The 27,464-nt window shown below is 44.8% G+C and overlaps 1 protein-coding gene across 1 annotated transcript; it reads left to right on the top strand.

The window, feature by feature from the left end:
• Positions 1-271: 271 nt before the first annotated feature.
• Positions 272-27,464, top strand: PDILT (protein disulfide isomerase like, testis expressed). The gene is made up of 11 exons (XM_059037003.2): positions 272-473; positions 4,991-5,197; positions 11,482-11,615; positions 12,533-12,670; positions 15,731-15,841; positions 15,923-16,048; positions 18,790-18,987; positions 22,067-22,187; positions 24,679-24,857; positions 26,247-26,336; positions 27,153-27,464. The coding sequence occupies exons 1-11, from the start codon at positions 272-274 to the stop codon at positions 27,384-27,386; spliced, it is 1,740 nt and encodes a 579-aa protein (XP_058892986.1). The 3' UTR covers positions 27,387-27,464.

The raw sequence follows: 27,464 nt of genomic DNA, 5'->3' as shown, positions 1-27,464 counted from the left end.
TGCTGTTCCAAGTGGGACTGTGCTCCTCTGAACTAACCCTGCACCATTTCCATGGGCCCTGAGGTTAACCTAACACTTTGCCTCTCCTTTGCCAGCTTGCTTTGCTGAGCTGTGGGCACTGCTAGGGGCGCAGTGGGACATGCTCAGGCCGTGTTCTCCACATCAGGACTGACCTGGCAGGGAAGGAGATGGGGAGGGAGTGATGACATGGGGCCCCACCACCTGTGTTGATAAGCGTTCTTGTTCCTCCTCCTGCCCCTGCAGGACAGCAATGGAGCTGCTCTGGATGTCTCTGCTGCTGGTGGCCTCTTGTGTCGGCACTGTCCAGGGCTCACCAGAGGTGGACGTCAAGGAAGCCAGCATCAACATGTCCCAGCCCTTGCACATCCTGGTGGAGAAAAACTTGATGGTGCTAACACCTGCCGGCCTGACCCAGATGCTGAATGAGACCCGCTTCCTGATGGTGCTCTTCCGTGAGTGTCCCTCACTCCTGGGCAGTGGGTGATGGGTGGGCTGAGACCTGCCCCCTTTCTCCTGGCAGCGAGAGGAGTTTATTTATTTATTTTAAGATAAATTATTTATTTTATTTTTGGCTGCACTAGGTCTTCGTTGCTGTGCGTGGACTTTAGTTGCGGCGAGCAGGGGCTACTCTTCGTGTGGTGCGCGGGCTTCTCATTGTGGTGGCTTCTCTTGTTGCGGACCACGGGCTCTAGGCACGCGGCTTCAGTCATTGAGGCATGTGGGCTCAGTAGTTGTGGCTCGGGGGCTCTAGAGCGCAGGCTCAGTAGTTCTGGCGCGTGGGCTTAGTTGCTCCATGGCAGGTGGGATCTTCCCGGGCCAGGGCTCAAACACGTGTCCCCTGCACTGGTAGGCAGATTCTTAACCACTTCCCCACCAGGGAAGTCCCCAGAGGAGTTTTAAATATTGCTAAACACATGAGAACACATTTTAATAATAATTTAAAAAATAATATATATAACATCATCCTCAATATACAGATGAGAATACTGAGGTCCAGGGAAATTAAGCAATTTGCAAGATACTATGTTGCCACTCTTGTCTTTATTTGTATCTGGCTCCTCTGTCCCACTGAAGTCAAGAAGCCAGGATTTACCCTCAGGTGTCTTTACCATTCTGAACCTCAGTTTTCTCCTCTGTAAAATGGGCATGAATATAAGGGCCACACTGGATCGTTGTGAAGACTAAATAAGATCGCATGTTAAGTTGCTGGGACACAGTTATGGGCATGCTCTTGAGAAAGATTTTTAGATCATCACCTTTAGTGTCTGAATTTTGCATGCCCACGTTTATTCTTTAGGCTTTGCATCAGCCCGCATTTTGATAAAGAGAACAGACTTCTTTTTCCTGAGACGTTGGCACAGACCTGTCTGTGCCTTGGGACAGGGTAGAAGGGATTTTCCTAACAGTCACATAGTGAGCACTTACTGTGGGCCAGGCACTGTCCTTATAGCCCAGTAAATGTCATACAATCCTCACAATGACCCAGTGTGGTGCCACTGTTTGTCTCCCTATCTTGGGACATTTCACAATTGAAACTGAATTTACATCTGCTCTTGAAAAAACAAAAGTTCTGGAAGCACTGGCTTACATTCTTGCAATGTGACAGTTGGCTGGAGCTGAATAACAATTTCCGATTTTGATCAGAAAACATACTTGTCAGTTTACCACATCCCTATCCAGCCAATCCCACACAGTCACACCCCTGCCTCACCCCTCTAGTATTTGAGTTTGTGTCCCCTGCCTGAAATTTAGGCCTCCCAGCTCCTTCCTCTATTTTTGTCTCTTCTCATTTGATACATTCTCTCTGAGTGAGGCCCCTTCAGTGGGGGAGTCCGGTAAGTGACAGTATCAGCAGCTCAGTTACCATGGATCCCAGTGCTTCCTCAGCTGGCTTGTGCAGCTACTTCATAGCAACATAGAACAAAAGCATTCTTTTTGTGCCCTTAACCTTGGAGGTTCACAGAAGGGAAAATCTAATCGGGTCATTTTGCCTCCATCCAATGTGGAGCATGGCTGTTGTGTAAAGTTCCATCAAAATAGTTCCAAACCTCTGACTTCCATCCAGCTCAGGCTGTTGATGGTTTGTTTCCTTCAAAGTGTCAGGATGCATATGCCTAATTTGACTTCCAGCCCATGGAGCAAGATCTAGGAGAGATCCAGCTTGGACCATTTCCTTTACATGAGCCTGTGAGCAGGACACGATTTCCACTTTGCTGAACTACTCCTCCAGCTGGTCCCCTGCATCCCTCATCCACACCAAGACTTGGGCCACTACTTGAACCTTTGTTTTATGGTTCCTTTCTCAGAAGATTTGAGAACTCTGCAGCTGCTCTACCTGCTGTGGATTATGAGTTAATGGTTTGCACAGGTCAGACATCTAAGCCATCTTCTCTTTTTTGCTGCAGCCTTAATACCTGAATCCTAGACCCTCAGTGGAGACACTGAAGGATTTAGAGCCACATACTTTGCACGACACAACACACATCGCAACACTCATTTACCCTTCCAGAATGGCACAGCAGGTCACCAAGCCTGGATACCTCTCCTGTCCGTGTGAGAATGCAAGCTCTGCCCATGACTACTCTGTTTATTTTTAATAAATTTATTTATTCGTTTTTATTTTTGGCTGTGTTGGGTCTTCAATGCTGCGCGTGGGCTTTCTCTAGTTGCGGTGAGCGGGGGCTACTCTTCATTGTGGGGCACGGGCTTCTCTTGTTGTGGAGCAAGGCTCTAGGTGAGGGGGCTCAGTAGTTGTGGCTCGGGAGCTCTAGAGCACAGGCTCAGTAGCTGTGGCACGTGGGCTCAGTAGTTGTGGCTTGGGGGCTCTAGAGCACAGGCTCAGTAGCTGTGGCACGTGGGCTTAGTTGTTCCGTGGCATGTGGGATCCTCCGGGACCAGGGATCGAACCCATGTCTGCTGCATCGGCAGGTGGACTCTCAACCACTGCGCCACCAGGGAAGCCCGAGAGCAGTGATTTTTATCAATCTGTTTGTTGTTAAGTCCCCAATACTTAAAACATTTCCTGGCACATGGAAGATTCTAAAAAAGATTTGTCAGATGAATGAGTGAATGAATCCCATTACTGTTACTGTTAGGTCCCATCCATCCAGCTCTCAGATTCCAGCTTTCACAACCTCTTTCTCTCACTTCCATTTTGGACACTGAAGAGCACTGGTCTGTGTGTGGAACCTCAAAAACTCCACTGTTTAGACAAGTGTTTCTCTTGCCCCAAGCTCGTACCCTTGGAAACTCTGAGATGGGTGCTCTGTCAGTAGCCCTGAGCCAGGCACTGCCGGATCCACGAGGGAGGCAGAGGAGAAGGCTGCAGGCCAGAGTGGCTGGCAACAGGCCAGCACCTGCTGGTGGTGATTGATGGGGGTATCGGAGGCAATGATGGTGACAAAGTAGGCGGTGGAAAGGCATCGATCTACAAGAGAGGCAAAATTCCCACTTCCTGTCCATTAACTGGGAGTTTAATGAAAACGATCATTCACTTTCAGGTTCCATCACTGGAGCAGGTGTGCTGACTGTCAATAGGACGTGTGCCAGCTGTCCCGGGCCTAGCCTTCTGGGTTTTGCTTTACAAAAGCCCTCTCTGTTGGACTTGGAAGTTGCCCATAGCATTGGAAGTGATTTGCACTTCTTCCAAATGCTCCAGATGGACAAGGGAGTTTGAAAAAGATAAACTGTTCTGGCTTGAAAGGGAATTAATGACCCCCTGCCCTGGCTCGGCCCACCTGCTGCAGACACCAGTCGGTGAGGGACCAGCGAGGGGCCTGCAGTTTCACAGTCCTCTCAGGAGGATGGGAGGCAAAACTGCCTGCCTTTTAGCCTCTCCCATGTAGGCCAGGAAGATCTCTCCTCCTGCTGGGATCACATGCCAGGCCCCTGAGGCTCTTTCCAGAAAAGGGCTCCTCACTCCAAATGCCACCCCCACTGCCAGCAATGTGATAGTGTCAGGTCTCTTCAACACCCCAGACCAAGGGGATGGGCTGAGTGCGTAGAAGGTCATCATAACCTCCCTCCGTCCTTACCCTTCCCACATCTGGCCTTCTTTCCATGAGAGAGTCCCCTGCCGTATTACATGCAGATACAGGGCAACTGGCGTGGCCCATCTTGGCCTGTTAGGTCCAGGAATTTCCACCAGATGGCATTCTCTCTCTCTCTCTCTCTCTCTCTCTCTCTCCCCCTTCTCCCTCTCCCCTCTTCTCCCTCCCTCCCTCCTTCCCTCCCTCCCTCTCTCTCTCTCTCTCTCTCTCTTTCTCTCCTCTCACCTCCCTTCCTCTCTCTTTCTCACCCCCTCACTATAATTTCTGATAGAAATTTTACAGTAATAACGGTGCTAGTAAGAATGCATCATGTACTGACCAAGTTCTAGGCATTGTGCTAAGGGTTTGACATGCCCAGTGGAGGTTAGAGAGCAAAGCACTCCGGAGCCAGAGTGAGTGGGTCCGATCTCGCTATACCTCCTGCTGCCATGTGGCCTTGGGCAAGTAGGTCATTTCAATTGTGCAACAGTTTTCTCATCTATAACAGTGAGATAATAATAGCAGTACCTACCCCATAGGGTACTAGGAGGATTAAATGGCTTAATCCATGTAAAACTCTTAGAAAGTAATAAGCACAATACAACTGATTGTAAAATAAATCTTTTGACAACTTCACAAGGTAGCCACTATTTTCCCACTTTATCTATGAGGAAATTGGAGCGTCAGGAGATTAAGTTGCCCAAGGTTGTATTGTTTCCAATGTGGCCGAACCCAGAGAAACCTGATGTGTGTCTCCCAAACTGACTGACCAATTTCACGAACCGTGTGTCTCACATCCTGTCACATTTCTGAATCTACCCACTAGCAGCGGAGCACCAGAAAAGCCCAGGAGCTAAGCAGGCCAGACCAAACCTCCTCCTTGGGAGACAGGGATGGAGGAAAAGCTCTAGTGAGTTCTGTCTTCATACTGTCTCTTTCAGACAACCCATCCTCAAAGCAATCCAGGAACTTAGCTGAGGAGCTGGGCAAAGCCATGGAGATCATGGGCAAAGGCAAGAACGGGATTGGCTTTGGCAAAGTGGACATCACGGTTGAGAAGGAACTTCGGAAGGAGTTTGATGTCAAGAAGGCCCCAGAGTTGAAGCTGTTTTTTGAGGGCAATAGATCGGAGCCCATCAGCTGCGAAGGTAATGGTACTTCTGTGTCGATCAAGGTAATGCTAACTATGGAAACACAAACATCTGCATTTCAGTGGCTCAGCAGAATTACAAGTTCATTTCTTGCTTGCGCTGATCCCAGTTAGCAGCCAGAGGGTGGAGATGAGGGGACTCTGTTTTCCCCACAGTCTTTCAAGGACCCAGGCCCCTTCCAGCCTGTGACTTTGTCCTCCCCTAGGACCCTCGAGCTTCCTGCTCTTCCCTCTGTATCTGGCCAGCTATTGGCGCCGAGAGGCAAAGGGGCGCCACCAGTGGTGTCGGTGGCCCAGGGCTGGAGATGGCAAATATCACTTCTATTCTCATCCCATCGGCCAGAATTCTGTCAGGTCGCTCCGCCCCACAGAAAGGCTGGGAAATACGGTCCTGCTCTATGTCTATAAGGAATTAAAGATTTCGGTGGACATGTAGCTGCCTCCACCACAGCTTGCATCTCAGCTGGTGGGCTCTGGAGGTACCATGAGGCGGGTTAGTGATGCACACGGTTTATAAACTATAAAGACCAGAGAGTGAGCTCCCCACTCACCTATCTCCCCACTCCCACTTCACACTCTTCCACTCTAGAGTGATTTTGACAGGGTCCCAGGCCGAGGAAGCACTGGTTGCTCGAAACGGAGACTGGGAGTTGCTAGAACAAGACGGGTTTGAGACGGGGTGACTACCAAACCATTTCGCTTCTATCATCCTCCATTTAGTTCACTCATTCATCGACTTATTCTACACCTTTTTATTAAGAACCTTCCATGTGTCAAGCCCTATCCTGATGTCGTAGAAATTTGAAGAATTTTGTGCTTCAGTGTGGCCCATAGCAGGTCCTAAGTTTAAAGAGTGTGAAATATATGGATGCATAAATGTATGTACAATGGGTGGATAGATGGATGGATGGAATAAAACTAATGAATACAGAAGTGCCCAGCACAGCACTTACTGTTAGTAGAATGTTCCCAGTGTGTATGTTGAATGATTGAATCTCAGAAAACTGAGTTTGTATTTTTCAGGGCCTGGCGTTTAGCAGGTTCGAGAGTTTGAGATAAGCCTGTTTGAGAGTTGTTACAAGAACCAAAGGGACAGGGAGGAGAGGGCCACCATGTGCAGAGGCTGCAGGATGCCTTGCAGTTCTCAGAATGGACACAAAGGGGGTGTGAGACACACAGGCCAGACTTGCTGAAGAGCCAGCCTCAGGGCAGGTTGCATAAAAGACTTGGAGCCTTGAGGCTCCCAGCTGGTTTGTATGAGACTGGTGTGTGCAAGGGGAAGAGAAAGAGATGGGGAGAGAGGGCAGGAGTGAGAGAAGGGACAAAGACTGCTGCTTCCTATGCACCGGGTGACAGCCCTCGATGGCCACCCGCTGACCCTAAGCGATGAGCCCTTTGTGATGTGTTGGTTTGGGGGAGGGCTGTGAAGAAACCAGAAACCCCCAGTTACTTTGTCAAAGTCCATATCTCTTCATGGAGTGGCTCAGGCTCTGGGATGCCTTCACCTCCTGAAGGACAGGTGAGGTCCAACTCCACTTAGAGGTAAGAAGGTGACAGAGTAGTGACTTCCAGACTGTCTGAGCCCCCTTTGTGCTGGGAGCCAGGCCTGGAACCTCCTCTGCCATTCAGGAAGCTTCACTATCACCTCCTCCAGGAAGTCTCCCCTGACTGCCTGGGTCGGGGTCCCTGCCCCGTTTCTGTGGTCCCACAGCACCTGTGCTTCCCCCTCAAAGATCTCATCTCACAGAATTGTATCTCTTCCTCACTGTCTACTCAACTGAGAGCACAGGGCAGAGGCCAATCTCACCTCTTTTCCTAGGGGTCTCCTAAAAGTCTGCCAGAGCTGGTGGACTCCTAGGCTTCAAATCCTCACTACATACCTGAGGAACAATCACTTCCTCCTGTTGAATTCTGGTTTCCTCATCTGTAAAGTAGGGATGGTAAAGGCGTCTACCTCCAAGGGTTCCTAGGAAGAAAGAATAAGTCTGCACATGTCTGAAGCATTTACTGTGTTCCAGGCACTGTTCTAGTCCCTTCTCAGATGTCACAACACAGTATAGGAGGTGCTTTTACAGATGGGGAAACTGAGGTGCAGAGAGGGGAATAACTCTCAAGGCTCCCCAGATAATTAGCAGTGGGATCCACAAACATTTTCTCTAAAGGACCAGAAAGAAAATATTTTAGGCCTTACAAGCCAATCTCTGTTGAAACTATATAACTGCTGATGCCGTGAGAAAGGAGCCATACACAAACAAATGGGCAAGGCTGTGTCCCAATAAAACTTGATTTATAAAATTAGTTGGCAGATCATATTTGGCCCGTGGGCTACCGTTGACTGATCCCTGCTGTACACTGTGCTGTCCTCTAAGTAAACGGCAGATGTGGTTATTATTATCCTCAAACTATTAGTTTCCTGACCCTAGTCTAGTGCCTGGAACACTTAGGTTTTTAATGCATATGTTGAGTTTGAATGGGGTGGAATTGCAAGTGCCCCACAGTTAAGGAGCCAGCCCATATTTGCACTGGACTTGACCATCCCCTTCTTCCTCAGCATTACCCCCAACCATGGAAAGAGGCAGTGAAATGCTGGGATGGACCCAGAGCCCAGAGTTCAGGGTGAGCACTAGCTGTGAGAACTTGAAGCAGCCTCTATTTCTCACTTCCTAAAAAGAAACTTGACAGGGCTTCCCTGAGCTAAGGGGGTCCTTTACTGGCCTCCTGCACTGTGACTTTTACGAAAACTTCCCTCAGAGGCAGGTGGGGTTTAGACTTTTTGTTTCAAGTCCAGGTTCTCCTCTGGTCTCCAAGGACTGATGGTGGGAGACTTGACCTTGGCCATCTCCCTGGAGGGAGGGGGACTCAGGCTGCCTCCAGGCCTTCAATTAATGCTGCATTCACAGCTTGTGCCTGGAAATATGCAGCGGAGCTCTGGCCCCAGTCAATCATTGACACGGCATTCATACCTCGGTTGTCACTGTGTCCTCTGGCTCAGAGCCGAGCACCAGGAGAGGCACCTGCCTAGCGGGGACAGTGCCCAATTGGCAGGCACTCAGAAACAAACTGTTTGCCAAGTTCAGAGCTATCTCGGTCCTATGGGGTCCAGAAGGGCAAACGGAGCTCATCCATCCCAGAGATGAGGGTCCAAGATCAAGTTCCCTCAGACCGAGTTATCTAATGATTCATTCACCTCATCCATTCACCCCATAATTATTTCCTGAGCACCTACTATTAATCAGACACTACAGGATGCAGGGGAGGAAAATTTTTCGTTTCTTCCCTTCTAGGTTCTTTGGCTGGTCTAATAATTAAATTGACATAAGAAAGAGTAAAAGAAGAAAAACAAATTTAATTTCATACATACAGGAGTCCCAAAGATGTGAGGCTCAAAAAAGTGACCAAAACAGACAGCTTTTATACCTTTTAGACAAAGAAACAATAAAGTTGTGAAGAATTGACAAGGCAAAGGTGTTTGGGCTTGGGGTAGAAAATTAGTGAGGAAGTAACAAGGTTTGTTTATACAGCCTTCTTGACCTTAAATTTAACCTATGTCCGGTGATAAGGATGTAGTCTACCCTCCCGGCATAGGGAGGGTACCTCTACATGGGAGATTTATTTCCTGCTTTCGAAGGGACAAAGGAAGGTCAGACATCCTTCTTGCACAGGCTATTTCTCAAGTAACTTTAATTCAAACTAATATGCCAAAGTAGTAGAATTTGAGGTGGCATATTCTGTTCCCCCTCAGGAGCTCCTGAGAAAGTTAGGAAAAAAGCATAACTTCAGAAACAGACTCAATGAAGAAAATACAACAGGTCATAAAATAAGAAATGATTGAGGGGAGAGTAAGAAAAGACCAAATTGAGAATTAAATAAGCAGGGTGAGATGCCCTTGAGAGCTGAGAGGAAAGGACAGCCCAGGCAGAGAGACTGGTGGGTGCCAAGCCCAGTGTGCTGGATGATAAGGATACGGCTGGAGTGTGGACAGAGGGAGAGAGTAGCCCAAAGGGAAATCAGAGCAGTGGTTCTGAGGACCTGAAATTCAAACCCATTTGGAAGGGTTTTATTCACCTTTTTTTGTTATTTTCAGAATTTCTAAACCAATTCCTTTCAGGTCACTTAAGACATAACTTTTTCAGGCAAAGCCTTTAAGAGAAAGAGTTTGTTTTCATGACACGTGCCTCTTTCTTCCTAAAAGATGGCTTGGACCACTGTGAAAATAGAAACTCAGCCTTGGGGCTGGTATCCAGGAGGAGGGGGTGACTGCAGTGGGTGGAGAGCCGTGGTCTGAGGGTGGCATGAAGCCTCCCCCGCCCCTTCTGTCCCTTGAGACCACCCCATCATCCTCTTATGAACTTTTAGAGGCCTGACTCACTGTGGCTTTTTAAATGGTCTAATCTGCATCTACTAAAGCTGGACACAGCGTCCCCATGACCAGGAATTCTTCTCCTGGGCATGTATCCAACAGAAGTGCATACAATGTGCCCCTAGAGACATGCACAAGAATTAATTCTTAATAGCCCCAAACTATAAACAAACCAAATACCCATTAACAGGGAATGGATAAATAAGTTGTAGAATATTCACACAATGGAATGCTACACAGCAGTGAGAATGAATCTACAGGTGCAACACGGAGGAATCTCACACGTATAGCGAAGCCACATCCTAAACACATACTGTATGACTCTATATAAAGTTCAAGAGCAGGTTGTTAGAAGTTAGGATAATGGTTACCTCTAGGTGAGGGTTGGGTAGTGGCTGGGAGGGGGCACAATGGAGATTTCTGAGGGGCTGATAACATTCTATTTCTTTATCTGGGTGATATTTATACATGTGTGTTCATTTTATGAAAATTCATCAAACTGTACATTATAATTTGTATACCTTTATGCATGTAAACATACTGCATTATAAATTTTTAAAAGGCCTAATGTTCTTAGGAAAAGTAAACAAAGACACTGAAAATAGTGTCCTTTTCAGTCGATTTAACAACTCAGTGTGCATTCCTCAAGCCCCAGGCAGCAATTTTTCCTGCCACAGGGCCTTTGCACAGGCTGTTTTCCTCTGCCTTTCCTTTTCCAGTTGCTTCCTGTTAAGTCCTATGTATCCTTCAGTTTTCAGCTTATAAGTGATTTCCTCCAGGAAGCTCTCCTTGACTTCACAGTCTAGGTCATGTATCTTTTCTACAGCTTCATAGAACTTTGCTATTGAATACTTACTTTGGGTGTGATTATACACTTGTTTGTGCAGTTATTGGATAGTTGTCCTCCTCAACAGAATGAGAGCTGCATAGTCTTGTTTCTGCTCACCATTTTATCCCCAGGACCAAGCACAGCATTCAGTAATGTAATAAGCACCCAATGCATATTTATCAAATGAATGAACGAGTGAAGGAATGAATTATAAGAGAAAGAATAAAGACCTTTGTAGTGGCCTTTTTGGCCAACCCACTATGTTGTCCAAAGCTACTCACAACAAACATTGCTTTAGCTCATAAACTCATTTTAAACGATCCATTGTATTCTATAGCAGGCCTTGACAGAAAATAATATTTTACTTTACCTGCCACCATATGAAACTGATGATCCTAGCAAATACAAGTCCATTTGTAGCCTTGAGTACATTCTGGCACACCATTATGACTCCCCAGATATGGTAGATGTGTCCCAATTTTAGATGCTTTTTGTGTGCTTGGCACTTCCCATATGATAGCTGAGAAATGGAAGTCAAGGTATATGACCTCAGTGGACATCTAGGTCTCAGCTAAGGAACTGGAGACACAGGGAGATAATGGAATTCTCCCAAGGGTGCAGAGCTAGCTGGCCTTTTAATTTCCATTTTAAAATGTTATGTTTTAAAAAAATAAATCCATATTCCTGTCACTTGGAAGGGTGAACAAGAAAACACAGCTGGGCGTGCTTCCTCCCGGGTTTGAGTCCCAGCTTCGCTAGTGGAGTGGCCAATGGCAAAGTTGAACCTCAAATTGCCTTATCTGCAAGATTGGGAGAATATGTATCCCATAGGGTTATTGCGGGGATGTAATACATGCAAAATGCTCAGCCCAGTGCCTGGTCCTTGGTAAGTGCTCAGTCAAGTTTAGCTGCTGTTGTTAATGTTCACGTTTTGGGGCTCAGGTGGGGAGGAGAGGAGAAACCGGCCTTGGCTTTCAAGGGGTGGGAATCCAAGACAAGAGGTTTCTACTCATTTAACTTGGGGAAGACAGGACTTGCTCCAGTTCAAGAGGAAACTTCTGTGGGATCCATTTAATTGTATGTCTCTCTCCAGGAGTGGTTGAATCTACTGCCTTGGTTGTTTGGTTGAGAAGACAAATTAGCCAGAAAGCATTTTTGTTCTCTGACACCAGTGAGATAGCAGAGTTTGTGAATTCCAGGCCCTTGGTCATCATTGGCTTCTTCCAGGTACTGCATTCAAGAGGTGGGAGGTGGCTTCTCAACTGATGAGGAGTCCTGAGTCTGGGAGGGTGGATAGGGTGAGGAGAGGTCTCCCATTTAGGTTAATTCCATGCCCATTCTTCCTTTTTCAATGAACTAGTTTTCTGGGGGAACTGCAGGATAAAAAATAAAGAAAAAACGGAAGCTGAAATGGTAAGAGAATCTAACTACAAAGGTGGACAGTAATGGGGAGAGAGGAGAGGAGATTGACATATATTGAACTGGTTTTGATAGTATAACTGATCTTTTTTTGGGGTCCATTTAGAACATCACTGAATGATAAATGATTTACAAATTGCTCTTGCTTTTGGAGAATGAGCTCCTTATACATCTTAACGCATTTCCTATAACTCTGATGACTCTTCCCCTTCTCTGAGTAGAAGTCAGAACTTGGGGATTATATTTATACAGGGGGAGAGTTTGTACCTTTTTCTCTCCCATCCTACATTTTGACATTGTTTTTGGCCCCAATTTTCTTTCAAGCTAAAGAAGAAGGCTGAAACTACAACCATATCATGATATCAAGTTCATATTTGGTACCACATGTGGTCAAATCAATGGCCTCTTCTGAAAGCAATTAAGGAAAAAATGTTAAAAAGTCTTAACACCTGTGTTAGAACAGCCTTCACTCTAATACTTGGAAAAGGTCAAGTTTATCAATTCTCTCCATTCATCTCTGTGGATTTGCCTATTTTGGCCTTAGTCATAGCCACAGAAGTATTCTGGGTATGGAACATCCATGAAAGTGGATTTAGGTGGCCCAGCAAAACCACAGAACTTGGAAAGGTGAAGAGATGAATTAGTCACTAATTTCACCCTGTCCTTAAAAAATCCAGGCATTTTGCTTCCTACCAAAGCCTCATCAGACATCTCTCCCCAAACAGGATTTAGAGGAAGAAGTAGCAGAGTTGTTCTATGATGTGATCAAAGACTTCCCAGAACTAACATTTGGAGTGATGTTGATTAGAAATGCCATTGGACGTTTCCATGTCACCCTTGACAGTGTTCTGGTGTTCAGAAAGGTAGGACTTTGGTCTTTGCTAGTGAGGGGGCTCTAGTTCAAAATAATGAACTATGTGTGTATGTATGGGCTTTGGGTATAAATTCTGGTTCTGCACTTGTGAACTAAAGGGCATTGGACTAGTTGGTTTCTGGGAAATCACAGTCTCCTGTTGTCTCTCTGACCTTTCTAGCCATTTTCCATTGGGAGTTCCTCCATTCCTTAACCAGTAAATGACAATAATTAAGGCTCAATCTTCTGCCCCGAATTTTCCTCTGGTCCATCTCCCTTTCCCCATCACCCGTGACTTACAAATCTCCATCTCCAGCCAGACTTCTCTAATCTCCAGACCTTTATATCCATCACTAGATGTCTCAACATGGCCATGCCTAAAGTCATAATCTCCCCTCCAGATCCTCTTCTAGTGTTTTTTCTCTTTTAATGTATGGTGTCACCATCTCTCCCAGCTCCTCTGTAAACAAAGCCAGAACACCTAGGCATCATTCAAACACCTCCCTCTTCTCCATCCCTCAAAGCCAATCCATCAGCCCAATCCCATTGATTTTTAAATCCAAAATATCCTGTGAATCTATCCATTTCTTTCTACTGCTACCATCCTAGATCAAGTGACCATTCATATTCCATAGCCTAATATAACATACATCCAACTGGTCTACCACATTTTATCTTGTCCTCTAAAGAAAAATCTTTCCAAAATTAAAATCTGATGGTTGCTTTCCTCCTTCCAACTGAAAGCCCTTTAACTGATTCCTATAATTTTTAGGATAAAGATAAGTCCCTGATGAGGCCCACAAAGCCTTCCACAGTCTAACCTCTATTACAAAGCTTCCTCCTCTCTCCCTCTGGAATCTAGATCTGAGCTGTCCAATATGGCAGCCACTAGTCACATGTGACTGTTTACATTAAAATTAAATTTAAATTTTAGTTCTTCAGTCAAGCTAGCTATTAGTGGATTGTGGCTACTGTATTTAATAGCATTGATTTACAGAGCATTTCCATCATCACAGAAAATTCTATTGAATGGTGTTACTCTAGACACTGTGGTCTGGTTCCTGGAACATGCATTACTCCCTCCCCACACAAAGCTAAATCCTTACAATAACCATGTTGCTTATAGACATGGCTCAAAGAGGCTAGGTTACTTGCCTAAGGCCACACAGGAAGTAGGTGGAGTGATATCCAGATGCTGGTTGACTCTCAGAGAGAAGTCTTCTCATTGAGAAGACTGAGACATTGTGTTTTACTTAGGCCCATGGAAGTCATTGAAAGATTCTAAGTTGGAGAATAAAATAAGATGATTTGTGTTTTGAATGAACATAGAGTCCAGAAATAGATCCAAATACATATGGAAATTTAGTATATGATAAAGATGATATTTTAGACCAGTAGGGAAAATAGCATATAATATGCTAGTCATGTTATTCAATGACTAGCATTGGGTAGCCATTTGAAAAAAGAAAACTAAAGCTAAATCTATATATCACTCCTTCCACCAAATTAAATTCCAGATTGATCCCTGATTTAAAAATATAACAATAAAACTGTGGAAAGACCAGAAGATGCCATGGGAGAGTCTGCTTTATAACTTTGGAAGGAGGGGGAAAGCTCCTTTATAAAGCATGAAAGAAACCCCAGAAAGTATGAAAAGAAATACTGATAAATTTGGATCATACAAAATTTTAAAATTCTGCAGAATAAACCCAATCACAAAATCAAAAACCAAATACCAAACTTGGAAATGCATTTAGGAGAGATTTGGTCTCTGTTAATGGTTAAGAACATGGGCACTAGAGTCAGATTGCCTGGCTTGGAATCTTGGCTCCACCTCTTACTACCTTAGCAACCCTGGGCAAGTCATTTCACTTCTCTGTGCCTCAATTTCCTCAACTGTAAAATGGGCAAAATAATAGTATATAGCACAATGAGATGTTATGAAGATTAAATGAGTTAATACATATAACATATTTAGAACTGTGGCTGGTACAACATGAGCTCTCCATAAGTCTAATTAGGATTATTAAACTATTGTTATGACCAGGAAAGAGTATAGGCTTTATCCAGGGGACAATGGGGCCTATGAAGTGTTTAAGCAAGTTGCATTTTAACAACATCACTCTGGCTGAAGTGTGGGAGATAGATGGAAGGGAAGCAGGGGGAGAAATTGGAAGACCATTAGGAGACTTTTGCACGAGTCCAAGGAATAGGTTTGGACTAGAGGGTGGGATTGGCATGGAGGAAGAGGCGATGGAGTAGAGAGAAATAAGGAGATAGCTGCTTCTTTCTCCTTCCCCCACAGACTTTGAACCTGGGCTACAGAGAATTATGTCATTTCCTGTGCTAATCCAGGTCCTTCTTAGAAGCAGTCATCAAGCAGGATTAATCATGTAAAAGATTAGGGGACAAGAGGGAAGAGATATGGGAACATATGTATATGTATAACTGATTCACTTTGTTGTAAGGCAGAAACTAACACACCATTGTAAAGCAATTATGCTCCAATAAAGATGTTAAAAAAAAAAAAGATTAGGGGAAATGCCTTTGAAGGAAAATAGAGAGGGAGCTGGGAGAAACTTATCAGACCATGATGTATCAATAGATCTGACCCTTTGGAAGGAAGGAAGGTGGGATGGAAGAGTCCTTGACTGCAGTGTAGTTCTAAGAAAGTTCATCAATGTCTCCTATAAGAGAAGCCCTGTATCTCCCAGAAATGGGCTTGCCTTAGTATCTCTGACAAATTCATTGGTTAGGAGCAGCGTGTGAGAAACTGCTCAGCACCAGCGCAAATATGTTGATGGATTTCAGACCAAGGCAGCTGGCGCTGTCCGTCAAGTATACTCCCTGTGTCTGTAGGCTGGAGGTTTTCATGGCTTCCACATACCTGTATTCCACCCTCAGGCTAATCTGCCCAACCATCCATATTTATTAAGTATCTAGCTTATGTATTACACCTGTTACCATGGTGTTTTCCTTTTATCCAAGGGGAAAATTGTGCTATTATATTTATTAAGTGCCTACATCATGGATGCTACTGCCCTCTAATGTTTTTCTTCGTTTGTCCAAGGGAAAAATCGTGAACCGCCAGGAGCTTATCGATGACAGTACCAACAAACATATCCTCAATCAACTCATAAAACAGCACCTCACCGATTTTGTTATTGAATACAACACTGAGGTCAGTGAGCAAAGGGTCCCGGGAGAAGGGTAGCTGGGGCAGCTGTGTGCAAGGAATGAGCTGTTTTCCTTTTAATTTCAGAATAAGGATCTGATTTATGAATTGAACATCCTGAATCACATGTTGCTCTTCGTCTCCAAAAGCTCCAAGTCATTTCGTATGATAATGCAGCATTATAAATTGGCATCGAAGAAATTCCAAAACAAGGTTTGTGGAAGTTGCCACTGCTCCTTGGGGCTCTTTATTTAGGAATCCAAGACCTGTGGACCCTAATGCGATCCATCTGCTTTACCGATTATAAATTAATCTAGGAAGGACTGGTGTATTCATTTGCATACCAATCTCCTGATTTGCATTCTTCTTCCTGCCCAGTGTCTCTTTCTTTCTCACCAAACCTTTGCTCCTTCCCTCATCTTTTTGAGAAGTCTACTATGGGAACATGATTGGTCTGGCTGCGTTTTCAATGGACCATGCTTCACTAAGAGTGGGCGACTGCAGTGTGGCTAGCATTTGGCTTGGAGGTGAGGGGAAGGAAAGACCACTCCTGCCTGAGGTCAAGGAGTGTGAAAAGCCTGAAGGTGTGAAGCAGCACAGACAAGCAGTTGCTGAAGTTCAGGCTTCAGCATCAACAGACCTGGGTTCAAATTCTCTTCCTCTTACAAGTGATTTTGTCTTAGATGAGTTTAACCTCTCAGTCTCAGTCACCTCCCGTGTAAAGTAGGAGTTATAGCAAGAATTAGAAGTGCTATATGTAAAGCAATGAGCAAATGTACAATAAACAGTGCTTATATATATATTTTTATTATTATCATTAGAAACACATCAGGGGACTTCCCTGGTGGTCCAGTGGTTAAGACTTTGCCTTCCAATTCAGGGGGTACGGGTTTGATCCCTGGTCAGGGAGCTAAGATCCCACATGCCTCTGGGCCAAAAAAAACAAAACATAAAACAGAAGCGATATTGTAACCAATTCAATAAAGACTTTAAAAATGGTTCACATCAAAAAAATCTTTAAAAAAAGAAAAAAGAAACATTAGTTTTTCCTAAGGATTATACCTATATTTATAGAGTTAGCACCATCTGGACTCTGGGGGCTACTTACTTCACTTTTCTCTTTATTTTTATAAGAAGTAAGGTAATGGTAGGTTATCTTTCTCTTGAAGAAAATTATTCTGAAATTTAAACAAAACAAATAAAAACTTTGAAACCCCAAATAAATACAGAATAAAGCCACTAGGCAGGAGCATATTTAATGTCTGCTACATCCCACCTCATTTTTCTCCAGGAAAGTTATTCTAATTACAGAAACACCTCTTGTAAATACGTTTCCTGGTTTATTCAATTTTAAACTTTAAGAATTTTGAAGTAATTAAATTGATTACAATCTGATTGCTTTCACGCTATTTCTGTTATAATAGTCAATGCTTAGCCATAATTCTTCTAGATTTTTAAAAAAATTTAACTCTTTAATCTAGGTGGAACTCATTTTGGCGTATATCATGGGTTTAGGTTGTAGATTGCCTTTACCCCAGTTAGCAAACTTCTAGAATGCCATTTATTGGTTGTGCTCCATTTTCGTGCCCAATATAAACAGTTGGATGAATATTATTCCAACAGGTCATACCCCCATATCTTATCTTGTTCACCTCTAACAAATGTTTATTGAAAGTATACATGGTTGGTTTTAATATGTCTGCTTTGTTTTTCACAATCTCCCTAGCACCTGGAAGAGTGTCTGGCACATAGTAGGGCTCTTAATATTTTGATAGATGAATGACCTGAGAGTATCCAAATCCAAGGTCTGCAGGAGACTCTAACTGGTCTCCTTCTTCCATGCTTGTTTCTTCTCTACGACCAGAGTGGTCTTTTAAAAATTATCACCATGTCACACTCTGGCTTATTATCCTCAGTGACCTCCCATCTCATTCAGATTAACCCCTGGCTCCTTACTGGAGCTCTGACCTCATCTCTCACCATCTTCCATGACTCTCTCTGGTACTGCAGCCACACTGGCCTTGTCTCTCTATTCTGTAACATTCTATGTGTCCCCCCTCCCCACACCCAGACCTTTTCAGTGGCAGTTTCCACTGCCTAAATAAATGTTCCCCTGACTTGTTACTCATCACCCAGGTCCCAACTCAGATGTCACCTCCTCAGATACTCCTCCTGACCTTCCTACCTAATACTGAGCCTCTATCTCACCCCATCTGTACAGTCACTCTCTCACAGTGGTGCCCTGTTCTATCATCTGGTTGGCACTCACTCACTGCTATCTGATTGACTAATGTCTTTACTCATTTCTTGCCTGTCTTCTCCACTAGAACGTGAGATCCATGAGGGCGTGGACTTTGTCTGCCTTGTATCCCCAGTGCTTAGCAAAATGCCTAGTAGCCACTCCACAAATAGGTGTTGAATGCATGATTGAATGAGGTCGTGAGTTTCCTAGATAGAAGAATAATTTAGAATAATAATGAGGTGAAATGTTCTGAGCATTTTATACCTCCCAGTCACTGAACTAAGCCTTTTATATACAGTGTCCTGTTTCATTCTCACAGCAACCCTATAATGTGGGTACTGTTATAATCACCACTTTACAGATAATGCAACTGAGGCACAGAGAGGGGAAGTTACTGTTTTGCCCAAGGAACTGGGATGAAAGCTCAGGACCTCCTGACTTCCTGCAGTTGTGTGAATGGTGTCCTGCACAAGGATGGTGGGACCGGGATGACAGCTGATGCCTGTCTGTGCAGTGAAGCACAGCGCTGCCCCTGCCTGATGAAAAGGAGCTTTTGTCCTGGCTTTCAGAAGTGCTCCATAGACTCTGCTATTCGCTTTCCATTAGTGTCCCCCACAACAGCTTCCCAACAGCTTCTCTCCCTCGGTAAGGGGGTCGTTACCTTTTTCATGCCTCCGATCCAGAGAGACACAGGTTTCGTTTGTTTTGGCAGATCCTCTTCATCCTTGTGGATGCAGACGAGCCCAGAAATGGACGTGTCTTCGAATACTTCCGGATCGCAGAGGCTGATGTCCCATGTGTCCAAATCCTAAACTTAAGCTCTGATGCAAGGTACAAAATGCCTTTCGAGGAAGTAACCTATGAAAACCTCAAGAAATTCGGCCAGAGCTTCCTGAATAGAAAGGCCAAGGTAAGCTCATCCTTGGACAAGGTTTAGCCAGAGCCTCAATAGAATTCTTTTTCTGTAATTATGATGGCTTTAGTTATCTGAATGGGGAGGCAGAATAAAGGTCAACCTCATGGTTCTTGTGAGGAAATAGCCCCTTTCCCCACCTCGAATCAATTTAACTTTTGATCTGTCCTGACCTTATAATTCCACCATTAATTCTTTATTCTTAAAGTAAAGGCATTTTCTTTGTAGGAATCTCCAAATGCAATGCAGGCACTCCCAGGGCTGGCATCCTCTGAAAGTAGGTTCTTATCCTTCTTTCAGACTCTAATGTGAAAGGTTTACTTGGCCCCAGGGTAGATGCTTGCTTGGGGGAGAAGATGGGGTGGCATATATGAAGCAATCAGGATGTAACCTCAAAGGCTTTAGGGACCAGGGAGGAGAGGCTGCAAAAGGATGGCTGCATAATACTATGTAGCCCCATAACATAACCACCTGCTGTTTATTTAGCTCTTACTATATCCTCAACCATCCTGTTGAGTTACGTCCTGCTGAGTTAGGTGACCATATTATTTATTTTCCAAACGAGGACACTTTTGAGAGTAATGGAAGCAATTTTTAAAAGTGTTCTGAAATGGCAGGAATAAATTGGGACTCTCCAGGCAAACCAGAATGTATGGTCACCTTACCTTGGAGGGTTCCCACTACCTTCTGTCCGTCCCCCCACAGACACCGCTTCCCCCACAGCCTTCTCAAATGAAAGCTGGTTTTTGTCTGACAGACAACATTATCACAAGCCAGTTGGTAAGGTTGGTGTCCTCCATGCCACTTCCAAACCATTTCTCCTCCTTCTGCCTTCAAAAACTCCAGATTCTTGGGATTCCACGCCTTTGGACTTTAGGCCACCTGCTCCTGATCCTATTGCTGTTCTGATCGCTTCCCTTTCACTCTCTGAGGACTTAAGCTCCTCGTCACAGACCTGCCCTCCACCCCTACTCTGCCCTCATTTACAGAGATGTCAATATCCAAAAACCCTGGTCTTTTCTGCAGTAATGGTGTGTCCATGCCCTCTCAGCCACCTGCTCTTATGGTCATACTCTAGAGACGGCAGCCCCTCTGAAAGCCTGATTTCCCACTTCCCGTCCTCTTAGTTCCCTTCTCTAGTAGCCACGTTGCTACAATCCTTAACCCTTTTCATGGCCTCCAATCTCCTGATCCTGTTTCACCATCCCTTTGTTGCCCTCCTTCATGAACTTGGATTCCACGGTTCATCGCTCTGATGATGATTCCCTTAACTCTTCGATCCCTTCCATCTCCTCTACACGCTGTAGTATTTCCCAGGCAAAATCACCACTCCTGTTGAACCCACTTAATTTCCCTACCGCTTCCAGACCAATCCTGGAGAAAAAGGATCTCACCGCGAGGTAGGCTGGCTTCATGGAATCACAAACCAAATATCCTGTGGGCTCTTAGAAATGTCCTGACATTTCAATATAAATTTCTCTCAGTGTGTTCATTCTCTTAATCTCGGAGTCTATTTCTCCTTCAACCCCATTCCTACTTGCAGTCTGAACTGAGTACTCTAATCATTTATCATTAAGAAAACAGAAGGCTTCAGACAGGAGCCCCTCATTTTCTATCACCACATCTACAGACCTCCCTGGAGCTCTGCCTGTCCTCTTTCTCCCCCTCTGGTTATATCTCAGGAGGTGTCTGTCTTCCTCTCAAGGGCCAGCACATCCTCTTCTGTTCTTGGAATGAAGATGTGCATCCTTCGCGTGACCTACAACATGTCACGTGCCTGATCTGGCCCATTTCTAATCCTCCATTCCCCATCTCTCATATCCAGTCGCCACACTTTTTAAGCTCCCTCACAAAGAATTTTCAGGTCCTTTCCAGGGATTGGGGTGGGAATGAGGGAAGCTATAGTGGGAGACAAGGCTGGTGAGCTGGGCAAAGGCCAGACAGCAAGGATTTGTGAGCATATTAAGGATATGGTACCCTAAGAGCAACGGGAAGCCAGATTTGTCTGGTGAAGGTAGAATCTGCTTGTAGGGGAATAAAGGTGTGGTGAGGATTAGGAGGAGATGCAGAGAGAACACTAGGAGGCTATTACAGTGACCTAGACGAGAGATGAAAGCTACCTGGCCAAGGGTAGTAGCAGTGCAGACAGAGAGGAGGGTGTGAATTCAAGAGATATTCAGAAAATAATGGTTGCAGAGAAAAATACATGTTCTGGGATTTTCACCACTTTCTTCAAAGAGAAGCAAGAGCTGGGTTCATTCTTTCATTCATTCACAAAACGTTGACTGAGGTCTCATGATATGCCAGTACTCAATTGTACTTAATGATGGGGGAAGAAAAAGTCCCTTGTGACTTTCCATTCATTGAGATAGTGAGACATTAATCAAATAACCAGAAAAATAAATTATAAATGATAAATAAGTGATGCAGGAAAAGTACCAAATATTATGAGAATTTATGAAAGCAGGGCCTGGCATTGTCTGGGGTAGCGTCAGGGAAGTCCTTCTCTGAGATCATTCTGAAAGATAAATCTGAGTTAGAGATAAATCTGATAGAGAAGGGCGTGTGGGAATGAGGAAGTGGGTGGAAGGCTAGCCCTTTGGGTGAACAAACCAGCGTGGCTGAAGAAAGCAAGCAAGGGAAGAATGGTGATGAGCTTGGAGAAGGTGTCAAGAAACGAAGTGGGATAAATATTTTATAGGTCACATAAAATGATCTTAGTTTGATTCTTGGGGTAGTTGGGGATGGCTATATTTTTGGGAGAAGGGACACAAACTAGTTTAGATGTTAATGATGTGAAACGCACTCTCATCTAAGAAGTCTAACAATCAGGTATTTGAAATGTTAGAATCCACCCTGGTTTGGAGCCCTGCCACCTCATCAGTCCTCTGATTCCAGTGCCCCGGACAATCTAGGCTGCACATCTAGCTCATGATCTATCTCAGCATTTCCAACTCTTTCCCAAGGCTGTTGCAAGAACAGGAGAAAGTCTTCCATTGTTCCCAGTCAGGGTGGGGAGCCCCAACTGCCAATTCCTTTCTGGAGACCGTGAAAGTCGCTCAAATTTGCTTTCTAGAAACATCAATCCAGTGAAGAAATTCCCAATTACTGGGACCAGGGGCCAGTTAAGCAGCTTGTTGGGAAGAACTTCAATGTCGTTGTCTTTGACAAGGAAAGGGACGTATTTGTGATGTTCTGTAAGTATCTCTGCAGAGGCCATTGGAGGCAGTGGCTTCAACATTACTTTTCAGTGTAGCTCCTGAATTCTTGGGTACCAGAATCTCCAAAATCTATCAAAGCACCATGCCAAGAATGGTCTTCAGACATCCAAAGAGTTTGGATCAAGATGCTATCAGTGTCTTTATTCCTGTCCTGCCCCTAGCTGCCCCTAGGTTCTTCAGAACCTTTTTTTTTTTTTTTTTTTTTTAAGATTCCATGGAAAGCAGCCACATAGCACAGGGAGATCAGCTTGATGCTTTGGGTCCCCCTAGAGTGCTGGGATAGGGAGGGTGGGAGGGAGACACAAGAGGGAGGAGATATGGGGATATATGTGTATGTATAGCTGATTCACTTTGTTATAAAGCAGAAACTAACACACCATTGTAAAGCAATTATACTCCAATAAAGATACTAAAAAAAAAAAGATGCTATCAGCTACAAAGCAACTCTCCCCTCCAATCAAATTCTTGGAATGTGTGGAATACCTTCTCATAATCAGGCCTGCGGCTATTTGTAACACCAGTAATGCTGATGGCTAACACTGACTGAATGCTAGATAAACCAGGCCTGTGTATCTCATTTAATCCTCACACCTTACTTTTGAAAATGGCTACTTTATTGCTCCCACCTTACAGATGAGTAAACAGAGTCCCAGGGAAGTAAAGAAACTTTACTAGAGTCACAAAGCTAGTATGTGAACTTAATTAAGTAAGGGATTGGAACCTAGTCAGCCTGAATCCAGTGCCTACTCTAGTAACTGCTGTACCAGTGACCAGTGTTAAGTTAAGTAACTTATCAAATGGCCCATACTTAACATACCCAAGTTGGTGCAGCTAAACTGAAGACCCACATCATGCATGTAAAAGACTTGCCACAGTGTCTGGCATCTTGTAAGCATTTGATAAATGACAGGTATTATTGCTATTATTTTCCCTGTTGTTATAATTATTTCCATTGCTCACCCAGGAACTACTGCCCTTCCCTCACTGTTTCTGATTTGCATGCGAGAGCCAAAGCCAGGGACCTTCTCTTCCACCCTGAGACACAGAGAAGGGTGGTAATGCAGTGACTGCAGACATCTCTTTTACTTAACAGGAGGAGTTACCATTTATTGTGCACATATGAGTTTGCAGTTTATACACCTGCTCTCATTTCCTCCTCTAAACAAGCCTCTTAGGAAGGTCCAGTGGATTTCCCCATGATACAGATCAGGGAACCAAGCCTCAGAGAAGTTAGTTACCTTACCCCAGGTCACACAGTAAGTAAATTGCAAGGCAAAAAGTTCAAATCCCGTTCCAACGCCATCATTGCCTGGAGGGTGAAACAAGGGCTGGTTACATCATACAGGCCTTAAAAAATCTCATTAAAATGGATGCTCATCCACAGAGCCAGGTGTTTAAAGTCTGCATGGCTGAATAACCATGATCTGCTGCCTTTAAGTGAGAGGCTAGGGAGGCCCTTCTGTACTCACTGACCCTGGGAGCCATGAGAACGCCCACTTAGTTCTGGTAAAAAGCAAAAGCAGCTTCATTTTCTTGGAAGCGGGGCTGTCAGATTGGCTCCCTGGGACCACCGCCATTAGGCCCCCCTCGTGTTCCAACCCAGGGCCCATTGGGCTCCAAGGGAGATTCGGGGATTCAGCTGGGAGAGCAGATGGTCCCAGAAGCACTTGGTTTGTAAATGGAGGGATGATCATCCAAATGTAATAACCAGGGCCTTTGACTCCTCTCCTCCCACAGAGCCAGACATTTTAATGGAACCAGCAGGCAAGGTTGTTTCCCTTCCGTGCTGGAGCTGGTCCCAGATTTTTCTCCATGGGTCCCGGTGACTTGCCCACACATAGAGCTCAGGGGGGGATGTCCAGTGTCCCCTTCCCAGGGGTGGTTGTACGTGTCACAACCTCATGTTCACTTCCTGGGTGCGTTCTCCTCCACAGGGCTGAAAGGCAGTGTGATATCAAGGTCACAGCTCAAAACAACCTTTCTGCAGATCCCACCTCCTCTGCTTAAGTAACTAAATGACCTTGAGCTGTGAGCTTAACCTTTGTTGGAAAACTCTCATGCTATCTCACACACACACACACACACACACACACACACACACACACACACACACACTTTCTGACAGAACATGAGGAATCATCTATCATAAATATTTTTCTCAGTTTTCCTCTTCAGCTGGAGTGGAAAGGAAAATTTTCAGAGAACAGAAGAAAATGTCCCAACATGTAAAAAGTTTTAGTGTCTGAGTGGAAGGGGACTAGGTTATTATGTTTTTTCTAATTTAGTTAATGATGATCAGGTACTATGGTTGAAATGTAAAATAACCTAACATACTATTAGAAGAGAAGGGGGCTGCAATTTGCATGGCAACAGACCATTAGTGGAACACGGTGATACTGTCTACATGGGAGTGTGGCTTTCAGGGTCTTTATTAGTGTGAGCTTGAGTGACGGCCTTTCTCTTCCAGATGCACCCTGGTCCCCAAAGTGCAGGGCGCTGTTCCCAGTGTTGGAAGAGTTGGGTAGAAAGTATCAAAACCACCCCACAGTCACCATCGCCAAGATCGACATCACAGCAAATGACATTCAGCCGACGTACCTGGACTGGTACCCTGTCTTCAGGCTCTTCCCCACTGACTCTCAACAAGTGAGGGGCTCTCGGGAGTCACGTAACTAGAAATGTTACAGTATTGTCATGGACTCAGTCTCTCCCTGTCTCCAGCTCTGCCTTTTACCAAATCAGCTTCATTCTCAGCTCCAGCCCTTATTATCTTCTCATATTCAAGTTAGAGAGTGTTTTCCATTAGCTTTCACGAAAGTCCCAAGACTCAGTCTGATTGGGTCCCCCCTGACCCAGTCATTGTGGTCAAGGCGATGTGGGTGTTTTGATGGTCAGGCCTAGGTCAAATGGTTCCCTCTGGTATTAGAGCTGAGCCTGATTCAGACTATATGGAATAAGGTCGGGGGAGTCACCGTGTGAGTATTGAGGGTGGAGTGCTATCAGAAGAAGAAAGAGTGCATAATAGAGACAATTAAGTATTTTACATTTTGGTGTTAGGGTCATCGAACCTCACCAGTGTTCATGCAACACATTCTTCATGCCACTTTGGCATGTGGGGAAGAATGTCAATCAAAGAATCACAAGCTAAAGTCCCTGCTCCTAAGAAGAGTATGACTGAGTGTGGAGGAAACGTCATGATATGTGCTCATCTCCAAGTGCAACTGGAATTGGATAGGGCAGATACTGGAGGACAGATATGGCCGGAAGTCTTCATGCAGACATGAGACTTTGAAAAATGGTGGGGATTTAAATCAGAAGGGTGTGAAGTATAACATGAACAAGGACATAGGCAGAAGGCTGGCCACAGAAAGGTGAAAGGGATGTCATCCTCCTGGTGCAAAAGGTGCACTTGCCTAATTGAAAGGGTGGACCTGGCACAGATCTTCAGTTATCTGAAAAGGAGTTTGGACAGCCAGAGGGCAGTAAGCAGTTTCCTAATCTTCTTAAAGACTGAAAGAGGAAAGGGGGCTAGTGATGGTTGAGCAAGAACATAGGCCAGACACTTTGTGAAATAACTATTCTTATTCTTTAGTAATAATAGTAATAGCAAATATATATAGTGCAGACTATGAGTCGGGCATTGTTTTAAGTGCTTTTCGTATAGTGACTCATTAAATCTTTATAACAACACCATGAGGTAGGGACTGTTATTATCTTCATATTACAGTTAAGGAAACTGAGTCATAGAGAGGTTAAGCAACCAGACTACACTGCTAAGTGATGAAGCCAGGGGTTGAGCTCCAAAAGCGTGGCTCCAAAATTCTTGCTCTGAACCACTATATCACAGCCCTATGATGGAGGACGTTTCATTATGCTTATGTTAGAAACATGGTAATGGAGTCTCAGAGCAGTTAAGGAACTTGCTTACTGCACTTAGGTTGTTAGGAATTTGACTCTGGATTTCCCTGTGGAGCAATCTCTGAGTATTTTGCAAGAAGGGGCTACCATTTCGACCCTGCTCCATTTTCTTCCTAGGCTGTACTATATAAGGGCGAACATACCCTGAAGGGCTTTTCTGACTTCCTGGAAAGTCAAATCGAGATCCAGACTGAGGACGGAGATGAGGTAAGGCGAAACAGCAGTACCCTAGATTATTCTGTCCCCCACAGCACCATCAGGAGCTCAATGGACTAGGAAAGAGGGTACCAAGATTTCCATAATCTTGTGCACTTTGGAGAGAATGGAGGATGAATCCAGTTTGGATGACTTTATTTCAAGAACACATACTACCAGAAAGGTGGAGTTGAGAAACACTGAGAAGGGCAAACGCTCTGAAGTCTCACACAGCTCCTAAGGCTGCTTCCTTGGGTCACTGATCCTGACTGGGTAACCGCATGTCTTGATGGGCTCTTGCCCTCCGGCATCATTCTACAATCTCCATTCTCTCCTAATTCTGTTCATGCCTCAGTGAGGCCATCTGCTGGAAGGTGTCATCTGTATTAGTTAGGACCCTTTCAGCTGCAAATGTCAGAAACCACAGTACTCTTTGGCTTAAGCAGCAATGGGAATTTATCCCCTGTAACTGGGAGAACGTCAGATGTGGGTGGATCCTGAAGCTCAGAGCTGTCTTCTGTCTCCCCATATCTGTTTTCCTCTGTGTTGGCTTCATTCCCAAGTAGGCATTTCCCCACAGAGGGACAATGACTGCTCCACAGTTCTCAGCTAACACCCTCTCAGCTTGGAAAGAAAGTACCTACTCTTTAGTCCTAGCAAATGTCCGGGAATGGATCTCAGTAGCCAGGCCTGGCACAGCCGCAACTGTGGGCATAGAGCAGAGAAAAGCAGCTTGGCAATTACAATAATTCTCGCGTAATTCTTGCGTCTGTTTCTTTTTCCACCTTCTTCCCCCTGTGTCCCTCCCACTCTTCTTTTCTTGAATAGCTGCTGTCTGTTGAGCAAAGTGAAGTGACAGAAAAGGAGGTATTAGTTGAGGAAAAGGAGGTACCTCTTACGAAGAAAGAGCTACCAGGACAGAAGTTGCCTGAGCTGGAGAACTTGACCAAGCTGGAAGGGCCAGCTGGACAGAAAGAAATGGCTGAGGAGGAGGAGAAGGTAGCTGAGCCAAAGGGACCTCCAGGACAGGAGAAGAAGCCAAGAGTGAAGGTAGAACTGTAGCCTCTCCAAAACCAGGAGAGAGGGTGCCCATTTTCCAGGTCCTGGCATCATTTTCTGAGTGGATCTACTCCAAATAAA

Source organism: Kogia breviceps, chromosome 14 (assembly GCF_026419965.1).
Source record: "Kogia breviceps isolate mKogBre1 chromosome 14, mKogBre1 haplotype 1, whole genome shotgun sequence".
Classification (NCBI taxonomy): domain Eukaryota; kingdom Metazoa; phylum Chordata; class Mammalia; order Artiodactyla; family Physeteridae; genus Kogia; species Kogia breviceps.
Note: the sequence above shows the minus strand (reverse complement) of the source record. Positions and strands in the feature narration are given on the sequence as shown.

What these genes read in the sequence shown, in the direction of transcription:
- PDILT (XM_059037003.2), top strand. Translation starts at nt 272, where the DNA reads ATGGAGCTGCTCTGGATGTCTCTGCTGCTGGTGGCCTCTTGTGTCGGC. An exon ending in GTGTTCTGGTGTTCAGAAAG is followed by an intron (nt 12,671 to 15,730) that starts GTAGGACTTTGG and finishes CGTTTGTCCAAG; the next exon opens with GGAAAAATCGTGAACCGCCA. An exon ending in GGACGTATTTGTGATGTTCT is followed by an intron (nt 22,188 to 24,678) that starts GTAAGTATCTCT and finishes TTTCTCTTCCAG; the next exon opens with ATGCACCCTGGTCCCCAAAG.